A 12,513-nucleotide genomic window follows, 5' to 3' on the forward strand; every position below is an offset into this window, starting at 1 on the left:
AAGATCAATTCTGTCCTTGAAAAATTATTTTAAAAGTTGACCTAGTTAACAGGAATATTTTTGGATTTTAAATACTCTCATGGGTGGTTTTTATAATTTTTCAAAATATAGCGATAGTTTATGTAAAAAGACAATAAGTAAGGGGTATGAATTTAATTATCTCTAATAAATATTGTAAAAATCAAAGATAATTAATTGTAATTTAATCGGGTATTTGCAAGTCATATGAAATTTTCTCGTCAAATTGGTCGAAAAATAATTAAATTGTCAAAATTTTAAAATTACATAACTAAGTTGTGAAATCAATCCGTAAACAATAAAAAAAATATAACCCCTTGAATTATAGCAATAAAATTACATATTCCTCTATGGATCACCTAAAAAAACCTTAATTCCACAGTAGTTAACAGTATGCATGCTGCAGCAAGAATAAATAGAGTGCTTCTCCATCGCAGAATGAGTATAAATAGTTTGATCAGAATGGAAGTTCTGATCTGCATGATCCTTCTACTTTCCGTTGACGTCAAGAGTACTCTAGTGAAAAGCCAACGGCCACTTAAAGTCATCGCCGGTGGTGGCGCGGCAGCTGCTGTATCAGTACAAGTTACTCTGCCACCAGTCGCCTCCCCCTTACAAAACCAGCTGATTTTCGCTGATCAAAGGCTGGAAATAGTGTATCCCGTCATTCAGAGATTCAAGAATCTCATAACCTCTGATCCCTTAAACATAACTTCCTCATGGATCGGCACAGATATATGCAAATACAAGGGTTTTTACTGCGAAAGCCCCCCTGACAACAAATCAGCCATTGCCCTTGCTTCCATTGATTTCAACGGCTTCCAGTTATCTTCACCAACCCTCGTCGGGTTCCTGGATCTGCTCCCTGATTTAGCCCTCTTCCACGCTAACTCCAACAACTTCGCCGGTACAATTCCTGGAAACATCGTCAAGCTCCCTTATCTATACGAGCTGGATATCAGCAACAACAGGTTCTCAGGGCCCTTTCCCACTGCAATCTTAGCCATGGAAGGCCTGTCATTCCTGGACATACGCTACAACTTCTTCTCCGGCTCCGTCCCCCCAGAACTATTCGCCAAGGACCTCGACGCCCTCTTTCTCAACAACAACAATTTCATGACCAGGTTGCCTGACGACATAGGAGCAACTCATGTCGAGTATCTCACCTTAGCCAACAACAAATTCTTCGGGCCGATACCACGTGGCATTGCCAAGGCCCTGTCGGGTTTATCAGAGATCTTGCTGCTCGACAACATGCTAAGCGGCTGCCTGCCATACGAACTGGGACTCCTGAAAGAAGCGGTGGTTTTTGACGCCGGGAACAATAACCTGACGGGGCCATTGCCATTTTCCTTGGGGTGTTTGGAAAAGCTGGAGGTTCTCAACTTCGCTGGCAACCTGCTGTACGGATCTGTCCCGGATGTGCTGTGCGGGCTAAGAAATCTAATGAATTTATCTCTGTCGGATAACTATCTTACGCAGGCTGGCCCTTCCTGTATGAGGTTGATCAAGAATGGGGTGCTTGATGTGAGGAAAAATTGCATTCCAGGGCAGCCATTTCAGAGATCAGTGGCTGAATGCGCAGCGTTCTTTGCGCGTCCAAGGAATTGTCCATACATGGATACGTATTCACAGGTTCCCTGTTGGCTTCCGACTTTCGGTGCATCAGGTCCTGAACTGGCTCCTTCACCTTCCTAATCACTCCATGGAGATGATCATAGTCGAATTTCAATTGTGAAATTACAATTGAATTTCCATTAAAAAAGACAAGAACTGTGTGTGAGTTATATCTTGATGTGGTTAAATCATCAGCGTGAATTTCTGTTTTATTTACTAATAATCTTCTAGAGCTAGGCTAAATTATAAAATGTGGAAATAGTACTATGATTGATTACCAATGTGAAGAAAGCAAGGAGTGAATTATTACAGCTGAGATAGTGCTGAAATTCAATAATATGGGCTGTGAAACATGAAATATGTGTAGAGGGCCCTTGTAAGAATGATTGTAGTTTCTCACGCTTTTTCTAGTGGTTGACGCCTAACTCCATTAAAGTTAATGGGATGAGAAAATTGAAGAGTTTGTGATTTATTCAGGGAAAGATCTATAATATGCACCAATCACTGAATTCATCCGAGGATAAATTTATCAATCATTATGAGTAGCCACTTAGCTCAATTTAGTATAGTTTCTGGTTGGAATTGGGGTGAGAGTGGCCAATCACGACTATTGCTATTATGCTTGAGTGAGATTTTTTTTTTTTTTTCTTTGGGCCAATCAATGTTTCTAGAGGAAAATTTTATTTTGTATTTAACCATGCAATTCAATAAAATATGTAATAATGTCCTTTCAAAAGGGCTGATTTAAAAAAAAAAAAAAAGGAAAAAAAGAGAGAAAGAGAGATTACAAGAGTTTAAGGAAATGCAAAATCCAAAAACACTTAAAAGGCACATAATATCCTAGGAAGCCCAATTCTAATAAAGATCCAAGGTGATCCCGGAAAGCTCAATACGAATAGAGCTCCCATGGAGTTTAGGAAGTAAATTAATCAAAAAGCCTAAATAGTTTATATCTAATGAGACCCAAATCCAAAACGGCCCCATAGACTCACAAAAAAACCTTAGAGGCTTGGAATCCCAATCAAAAAAGAAACTTATGTCACGTGGCGGGGTGGTCTAACTGGGATCCACGTAGCCCACAAAATCAAATAAGGATCATTTGTCTCAACTTGAAATCCGATTGAGGAAAGGTATCTACTCAACTAATTTGCTAAAAATCCTGAAGGACATTCTTTTTTTCGGTAATGGTAAATACCTGAAGGACATTCTTAACAGTAGAAGATACCACTATCTGCTGTGGACTCAAACCACCCTCGAGAATCGCTGGTCTCCAACTATTAAAAGATAACCCTCCATCAAATCCTAGGAACCCTCTACTGAGAGTAACCTATAAATTGAGAGTTTCCCAAACAAAAAAACCCCAACTTTAGTTAGAATTATGATTTTAATTTCCTACTTGGAGTTTCACCCTTTAAACTTCAATTTGATTCTCTCTTTTCTACATAAGAAACATGTAATTTCACTCTAGGGGTGTCAATGGGTAGGGTAAGACAATACTCAAACCCATAACATAATTCAAAGACCTAGATCCAAACTCATTGAATATTTTGTAAACCCAAGCCTAAACCTAGACCCATAAAAAAAATATAGAATTGGTTTGGGTAGAGACTCTACCCATCAATACCCAATTGGTCTGTGTACCAAAAAAAGAAAATATTTTTTTTTTATTCAATTGATTATAATTATTTATCATTTGATCTACTAGGGGCATGTAATTTTTGGTTAACCGAACGAAAATCGACTAAATAAAACATTCGATTCGATTTTGGTTATTTTTTTAGATTTCAATTACTCAATTCGTTTTTAATTTTTTATGCAGATAAACTGAACTTAATCGAATAATGAATTTAAAATATATATAAATATAATCAAAATATAATAAGAATAATATATAAATATTAAGTATCTCAGTATAAGTATTTATAATAAAAAATAATAATTTTTTATTTAATACATACTTAACTATTGATAATTTATTACAAATATATTAATATTATAATTTTTTATTATTTTTTATTAATTCGGTACCAAAACCGAACAAAATTGAAATAAGTTCAAGTTTTATTGAACCAAATCAAATATTTCGGTTCGGTATTCAATCCGCCATTTTGGCATATCGAAATTTGAATTAACCAAACTTTCAATTCGTTCAGTTAACTGAATTGAATACCTTAAGATTTACATTCAAGTGAACAAATCTAAAAAATTTAAGATACTATAACATTATTTATTATTTAATACTTTAATCAAGTACATCTTTTAAATAATTAAATTATGAAAAAAATAAAAAAATAAATTAATTAGTATGATTTATAGGGGGAAAAAAACTGGGTTTGGATCTAACCCTATCCAAAAACTAGTTCTTGATCAGATAAGACCCATGGGTATTCAGTTTGATATAATGGAATGGATAGGATTTGGGTATAAAATAATTTTTTGAATTTTTTTTTTTTTTTCATCCAGGCCTATTTCACTCCCAAATTCGCCAGTCTATACTCTCTTAAATACTTTTACTTTATCTCATTACTTTACACTCAGATTGGACTCAAGTACTGTTTTTTGTTTGTATCACATAAGAAAATATTATTATATTTAGCACGTAATGAACAGGATATGCCAAATCAAGTTCAGTAAAAATTGTTTCACCTCTTCTAAAATGTGGTGTGCAACAATTGATAATGTAATTACTATTAACATCACGAATATTGTGCTTAAAATTTTTACTAAGAATAAAATTGGTTAAAAAAAAAAAAAAACCAATTGAGAAGACAGCTTAAAAATTAGGGAATCCGGGCTCAAATTGTAGAAAATGAACCAAAGCATTTTGGGCCAGATTGAGAACAATATAAATGCTTGGTCCCCACTTCATACTGAGCTGCCACTTGGTCTGACTTATAGTGCAAAAGCAACCCAATATGGACAAGAACCACAACTCACAAGGCCTTAGCCCTAATAATCATTGCTTATAGTTTCTTTTTTCCCACGTATGAGTGAAGCCCATAAACTTAGAAAAATTTTATCATGTTTGATCAAATTTGAACTAATCACATGATAAATATAATTATATGTTTGAAATAAGTTTTTTTTAAAAAAATATTTTATATTATTTTCAACATTTAATTATTTCATAATTTTCACTAATGACTGTTGATATTCATTTTATGACCCGCTTATGGTGATTTATAATCAAATTTATTCTCAATTTGTAATATATTTTAATAGGTCAATATTCTACATAATTTTTCATCTATATAAAGAGGTCATTTGAGGTGATCTGTAAGAAAGAAGTTGATAATTATTTTATACTCCCGCAAGTATTTTTGAGTCTTGGCAACGTGACTATGGACCGATTCCTAGTTTCTTTGTGGTTGTGCAATATGATGAGATACTACTGAGAGTTTATAGAGTTTTATCATGGAGTCATGGTCAGCCATTAAAATCTGCATGTAAGGAGGTAATAATTACTTTAGAACAGCGACAAGTGTCGGGACTCCCCATCAATTCAGCTTTTTAAATTTCTAAGTTAATTTTATTTATTTCTTTACTTAATGTAATTGTGATGAAATATATAATGATCTTTTATATATGAAGTTATTTTAAGATATGATTATAAACACAAATCACACAATATTCACAACATTATAATTAACTTGATATACAATCTAAAAAAAATAAAAAATTATATTACAAATATAATTATATGATTAGTTTGATTCAATTAAATTTAATTTGAATAAAAATTCTTTATGAAATCAAATTCTCAAGTAAGAATGACATAAACCGAAATTCTAACAGTCGTCTAAAGGAGAAATTAGGAAAGAAACATCGATCCTTTAAAATTACGACATATATGGAAAATCCCGTTAATCAATCCTCCGTTTGCTCATTTAATCCTATCTTACCTTAAAATACAAACTTGGAAAGAGAAAACTTTCTCTAAGAAATGCGAAGTATAATAATCATATTAGCCGGCCGTAGACTTCTGGAAATATTAAATTTCATTGAAAATAGATAAAAATACCATATTAAAAATCACATTAGCGGGCTGTTGACTTCTTGAAATATTAAAACTTCATTCAGAAAAAAAAATAGATTAAATCACCATCTTAAGAAAATGAGATGAATTAATCTTGTTTAAAGAAATTCCTAAAACAAGAATAAGAATTATTTAATCAAGTCAATGGGAGGCAATAAGCATATTTTTAGAATCTTCCAGGGGCATATTAGTCCTAAACTTAGCAAATTAATATGGCTAGTGTTTTAATTTTTATTTTTTATAGCAGCAATGATTATATAATTACATTATTATTTTAATAAATTTAGCAATTGAGCAAATATATCAATTTAATTAAATATTGTATAATAAACCCACACCAAATAAAACTGGTTAAAATAGGATTGACTTAAATTTGTGGGACGGGTTGCGGTTGCAGGCCATTATTCGTCTAAGTAATAAAAGAAATGGCACCACAATACAGCAGAAGCTTCCTAATTTGACTTTAGTTTATATACATTTTTCTAATTAGCCCTATTATTATATTTTTCCGCTACTTTCCGTTGAAAATTAAGTACAAATCTGCTGAATTATTATTTCTAATGATGGCACCTATACATTAATTCTATTCTAAAATTGAATGTTCAAACCTTATTAGTTGTTCTTCAGTTTACATTTAAAAACCCACAAAAAATTAATAAAGAAACGTGACTTTTTTCTGTTTTATTTTTTATTACTCCACTTCTCTATAATAAATCAATCACAATTTATTAAAGAAAAAAATATAGAACATTGATGAAATATATGGTAAGACAAAACTATATATACACTTTTTATCATTAAGCATTGGGGTTAATTACGCCATCCTCCCCGGAATTTTTAATTTAATTATATGTAAATATCATGTGGTTTGAAAAGTTATATTTAGTACTTTCATTATTTATTTTTATCCGACAAATAGATTCATTCATTAGAAAAATTAATGGAATTTGCAGACATAAGCAAATATTTGAATGAAAATCCATATTTATCCTCAATTGATTAATTAGTACAGACTTATTGCAGACGAAATAAAAAATCTTTCTTTTTGTCAAGTTGTCTTATACATCTCCGCATGTTAATATATGTGAGGAGGTATATCTTCACTCTTATGAGGGTAGTGTAGTCATAAAAGATTTATTTTTTAAAATAAGTCATTAATAAGTCAATTAAGGTTAAATATAAATTCCATTCAACTTTTTTACTAATATAAACAAATTTAGTAAAATTTTATCAATAAATAAATCAGTTTAAAACATAAAAAATACTATATATAATTTTCCAAATGAATAGTAATTTCTATATCTTTATCCCTATCATTAATGCAGCTTTTTGGGTGCAATTTTGTATAAATTTAAAACTACAAATAAAATAAGGTCCATAAATATACATGTGCTAAAACAAACATTCCCCAACCAATGAATGATGTAGGGGTTTTGCAGTCATTTAAATATAATTTTTCTTTCTTTCCACAACAAAATTGCAATACTATAATTTGGGCACATCAATTTCAAAAGAGAGGAAGATAACTTCATCGCAGTCGTAGGGTTTGCGGCAATAGTATAAGGTTTTATTATGTTTATATCCATGGGATTAATCTATTTAGCAAGAAATCTTTTTCTTGTACTCGAACCTCATTGGGATAAATGTATTTTTTATTTTCAAATATAATTATTAATATAATTTTGGTCCTTAAATAATTTAAAATTGTAATTTTGATTTTCAAACTTTAACTTTGTTTTGTACATTTGGTCTTTCCATTAAACGCAAGGGAAATTCCATTTAAAGTGGAAAAAATTACTATTTTTCTCCCATTTTGTGGTGTTTTTTCAAGTTATAATCTAATTCATCTATTTTTTTTATATTTTTTCAAACTTCAAAAGAGAATAAACTAAAAAAAATAAGTTTAAACAATAAATTTTCTAAAATTTATTGCTCAATCCTATTATTGACATGTTTTTGTTAAGATTATTTAGAAAATTTGTTCCTTAAATTTATTTTTTTTAATTATTCTCTTTTGAAATTTTAAAAAAAATAGAAAAATTGATGCATTAGATTAAAACTTGAAAAACGCCACAAAATGGGAGGAAAATAGCAATTTTTTCCACTTTCAATGAAAATTTTGTTAAATTTAATTGAAGGACTAAAAGTATTTAGAAAAATTAAAGTTTGATGACCAAAATTATAATCTTAAATTATTTTAGAACCAAAATCGCATTAATGACGAAAAATAGATTTATCCCGAACCTCATTATATATAAAATTCATTTGGAAGCAAGACAAGCACAAATAGAAGCAAAAATGGCATAGGATACCACTAAAAAGAGGCATTGCCAAATTTTGACCACATTAGAAATTTATAAATAAAAAAGAAAGAAAAATATCATCTTCCTCACCCTTGGCCCCATGTGAGACAGCTGCAACATCTACTGGACTTTACACTATAATAATAATGTGGAGGGTCATAACTAAATTAAACTATATACACAACAAGCAACCAACCAATATTAATCTTTCCCAATTTAAAATTATTAGATAGAGGAAAAAAATGAGAATAAAATAAAAGTATATATATATATATATATATATATATAGTGTGTGTGTGTGATATTGCAGTGCAGTGTGATGAAACAACACACAATCTAGTTCCTTGTGATTTTAGAGTTGGGATATCCTGCATCCATCCCCCACTTCCTCCCACCTGCGCCTTTTGCGCTGAGTGGCGTCAACCCTACATCTCCACAAACTCATCCAACCCAACATCCCTTGTCCTTTTTATCATCTCAATTATCTATCCTTATTTGTAAATAGTCATATACATACTATAATCGTGTGGTCATGCCTGCGGTGGAGTGGAATCCGTCGTCCAGTTTGTGTGCGTGTGTTTTCCACGCTCGATTGTTAGAATTACAATTAGTTTATTTAAAAAGGTGTTTGGTTGAATTTATTGAAAAATTATATACTCATATAAGATATTTTTAATGTTTATAGTAAGATGGTAAATTTTATTTCAAAAATAAAATTTTGAAGTATTTAAATAAAATAAAGCTTTGAAATTTATAAGATGTTAGAAGTTCTATAATAAAGATAATTAGAATCGAAGGAGCTATTAAAGTCTAATTTAGAGGTTGTTTGATTGAGCTTATAAGCTTTTTGGAACATATTTATAAGTGTTTGAGAGTTTATAAACTCTTAAAAATTGTTTGGTAAATTCTTTCTAATGAGTTTAAAATAAGATGTTCATTTAAAAAAGTCAATTTTTCGCCCATTTCTTTTTAAAATTTCTTATAATCTCTTTAATCTAATTAACATCCAATAAATAAAAATACGCTCGTAATTTTGTTAGTATTTTGCTATTACTGTTCATATGTTTAACGTTAAGCAAAATTATTTATTTATATGATTTTGAATTATAATACATTTATGGATTTTTCGATCATCATTATAATATAGAGAACTTAATGCCAAACACTCTAAACCTTATAAGTTTTGATACACTTTAATAACTTATTTTTAATTAAATAAAATTCAATATCTTTAAACTTTTAAGACATCTTATAAGATATATGAGTTTATAAGATGTTTAAAATAAATTTAACTAAACACTTAAAAACTCCGTATTTTTTTCAGCTTATAAACTCTAATTTCTTACTCATTATAATATATGTATATATACATATCAAATGCAACATCTCATAATTTTTTTAACATCTTATAAAATATTTAAAGAATTTATAAATCTATCTAGACATCATTTAAATCAATTTTCTCAAAAATCAATTAAAAGAAATCAAGATCTAATTTGTTGTAATTCAAATTGCTACGTGTGTCATATACACACACATAATTACATATAAAGAATATATATATATATATATAGAGAGAGAGAGAGAGAGTTGAGGTGGGGGATGAACCATGACCAACTCCGACAATCAAAACTTAATGCATAGTATTAAATAACATTAATCTCCCAAGAAAGTCCAATTCAAATTTCATCATCACTCCAAAATAATGGTCCAATTTGTCAACCGTCCCGTCCCATACACGTCACGTTCCCATTAAACAACACCCCATTTCTTTACTCTTTTTCTCCCATTGACTAACTATTTTTAAAACATTTTCATTGGAACAAGTAAAAGTTGGCATTTATGCTAAACAACCCACTAAACTTTAACAAATGCAACACAATGAGATTCTTCATCATCAACACCAACAACAATTTATATGTTTTCCATACATTAACACGGGTGGTAGTGGCATATTCCATACTTTATTTTTAATTATAAGTATTCTATAATAAGTTTTTTAAAATTAAATACAGATGTAACATTATGATGTATTTACAGCCAACATCGTAAAATTTAGAGATCATCTTGTATTTTTTTCAATCAAATTTAATTATCAAGGATTTGATTATTGATAGAAGAGTATAAATATATATATATATATTATATGTCAATTTGGAAGAAGAAGAAAGAAGAAAATCCAGCACTTGGATGATTCAATTCCCTTCCCACCAAACCCACACAATCCGCTCTCTTTTTTCTTTCCTTTTTCACTCTTTTTCCACAGAGAGAATCAAAGGTTTTTCAACGGCTGTGATTAAAGAAAAAACATAAAGAAGAAAAAAGAGTCACAAAAACAAACAAAATGGGACCCCACATTTATGTTTTTGTCTTGGGAGTTGATAAAGGGGGTTGACCATCTCTCCACGCGTTGGACGGCGGTGATCGAACTTGTTCCATTTCTTGTGGGGTGGGGGCAGAATCTAGGCCGTTGGGCGTGATGGGACTCGGGTGGGGGTTTTGTTTCTATCGATGGGATCAAGATGATTCAAGAACCAGTGCAGGCGCTTCTGTACTGGAAAGGGCGTGATTGTGTTCTCCTTCATAGGTCACGATTAGCATTGTCGGGTCGTCCAATGCCCTCTCCACGTGCTTTCGGGCCGGGCACCCTCTCACGCTGCTGCATTTGTAATATCCCCTGATGTAGATTTATAAGCAAAACGTTATGAAATTCAATTTTGGACAAACATATGATGTAGATTTCATAATTTTCAATTTGGACTCATTACCAACTTTTTTCCGCCCAACAATTCTTTAATTTAATCAATTAAATTATTTTGCAGAATGAAATAAAATATGCGTTCTTCACAGTATGAATATAATATCATGGTTTAAATTTCATTAATATGTGAATATTTATGTATTTCAATTATAGTATTTAGTTAATTATAAATTATTACTACGAGTTGAAAAATTGATCATTTAATTAATTATTCATCATTATCAATTCCTTGGGATGTATTGAGTGATTATTAATACTTTCTAAAGTCAAGGGAAGGAATTTTAAAAATGATATTTTCATGATTTTAGTAGAAATATTGACATTGTCGAATTAATCTTAAATGATTTAAGGTTGCTTAAATTGCAGATTAAGAATTTAGTGGAGAATTAAATTAAGTAAAGGTAATTAAGAGAGGAGGTTACCTAGGATGAGGGGAACCCTTGATGGGCTTCTGACCATACTTTCTCCAAGAGTAGTCATCAGGTGGAATGTCAGCCATCTTCATGCTTATAGCTGGAACTCTTACTACTCTCTTCAACCTTGATTTCCTATTAATTACAATCAAAACGTAAGATCATTAGATGATTAATTCTTGATTTGGATTAATTAAGATTGTAATTATGTGTTCATATTTTTCTATCCTTTTTCCTAAGTACGACATGATTTCATCTTACGCTTTCTTGGAGTTGACTTTTTGTTTTCCGTACCTTTTCTTGGGACAATGGCAACGGGACGACCCGCTGCCACACTTGGCGGTGGCGTCATCCATGGAGCTGCACTTCCTCTTGAACGACGACGTGGACAGAGGTGGTCGGCCGGCGGAGGAAACCTGAGAGAGATTCGTGATCTGAAAACCCGACGACATCGATGGCTGCAGGCTCTCCGTGTCCCCGGTCAACGAAGACAAGAAAGAAGTCGCCGGCGAGGCGAAGTTTATGGTGGTTGATGACTCCTTCCGTTCGAGGGACCCGTTTTTCACCAGCTGTTGGTGGTGGTGGGGCACCGGCAGCGGCGGCAGCCGCTGGACTGGCGTGGGGCAATAAATTCTTGAACCGGGAGCAGTAGCACTATCCTCGGTTTTTGGAGGTTGGGTTGAAGGACCAGCTGATTCGATCTTCTGCTGTGGCGGAGTGGAATTGGAAACCGGGCCGCGGCGGAAGCGGGCGTGGCCGGTACGCGGGGTGCGGTCAAGTAGAGAAATAAACTTCTTGAATTTGTTGACGGCGACATCGGCCACCGCCTGGTAATCGGCTGTGGTGACTGGGTCAAGTTTAGGGGATGATTGTTCTGAGAAATTTTGTTGATGGGTGTGAGAGAGTAATCTGATAAGCTTCTCGACACTCTGAAGGCCGGCGGCAGCCGCTTCTTGGGCGGCGTTCTCTTCCATTTTAGACGTAAAACTATAGCCCGGCATCAACTCTACAGCCATTTTTCACAGACCATCCAACAAGAGAGAGAGAGAGAGAGAGAGTTGAGAAAAGGGGAAGCTGAAAGGAGGAGAGATGGTATAAAATAAGAAGGCAGAGAGAGAGAGAGAGAGAGAGTGTGTCAAATTGACGATGCTCTTTCTCTATCTTTAATGTATTTGTATTGTCGATTCTGACCTGCTTGCCGTCAAAGGCAATAGCCAATGATATCGCGGCACGTACACATGTAAGAGAGAGGAAAAGAACTGAGCAACGTATTGACCAACTTTAATTTATGGTGGTGGGGACGGGTTAACGGGTAAACCGGTGGTGGAATTGATGATGATGGGGTACAAAAGTCAAAAGGGTTGT

At 32.5% G+C, this 12,513-nt stretch overlaps 2 protein-coding genes across 2 annotated transcripts; one reads left to right on the top strand and one right to left on the bottom strand.

Annotated features, from left to right (window-relative positions):
• The first annotated feature begins 323 nt into the window (after nucleotides 1-323).
• Nucleotides 324-2,168, top strand: LOC105159282 (uncharacterized protein At4g06744). The gene has a single exon (XM_011076293.3). It carries the CDS (start codon nucleotides 412-414, stop codon nucleotides 1,714-1,716), a length of 1,305 nt encoding a protein of 434 aa, XP_011074595.2. The 5' UTR covers nucleotides 324-411; the 3' UTR covers nucleotides 1,717-2,168.
• Nucleotides 2,169-10,144: 7,976 nt separating this feature from the next.
• LOC105159143 (putative WRKY transcription factor 7) lies at nucleotides 10,145-12,291 on the bottom strand. The gene is made up of 3 exons (XM_011076101.3): nucleotides 11,443-12,291; nucleotides 11,158-11,283; nucleotides 10,145-10,651 (listed from the first exon to the last, which is right to left on the bottom strand). Exons 1-3 carry the CDS (start codon nucleotides 12,162-12,164, stop codon nucleotides 10,492-10,494), a joined length of 1,008 nt encoding a protein of 335 aa, XP_011074403.1. The 5' UTR covers nucleotides 12,165-12,291; the 3' UTR covers nucleotides 10,145-10,491.
• Nucleotides 12,292-12,513: the final 222 nt, after the last annotated feature.

The sequence above is a fragment of the Sesamum indicum genome, linkage group LG3 (assembly GCF_026168435.1).
Source record: "Sesamum indicum cultivar Baizhima isolate 11 linkage group LG3, ASM2616843v1, whole genome shotgun sequence".
Lineage (NCBI taxonomy): Eukaryota > Viridiplantae > Streptophyta > Magnoliopsida > Lamiales > Pedaliaceae > Sesamum > Sesamum indicum.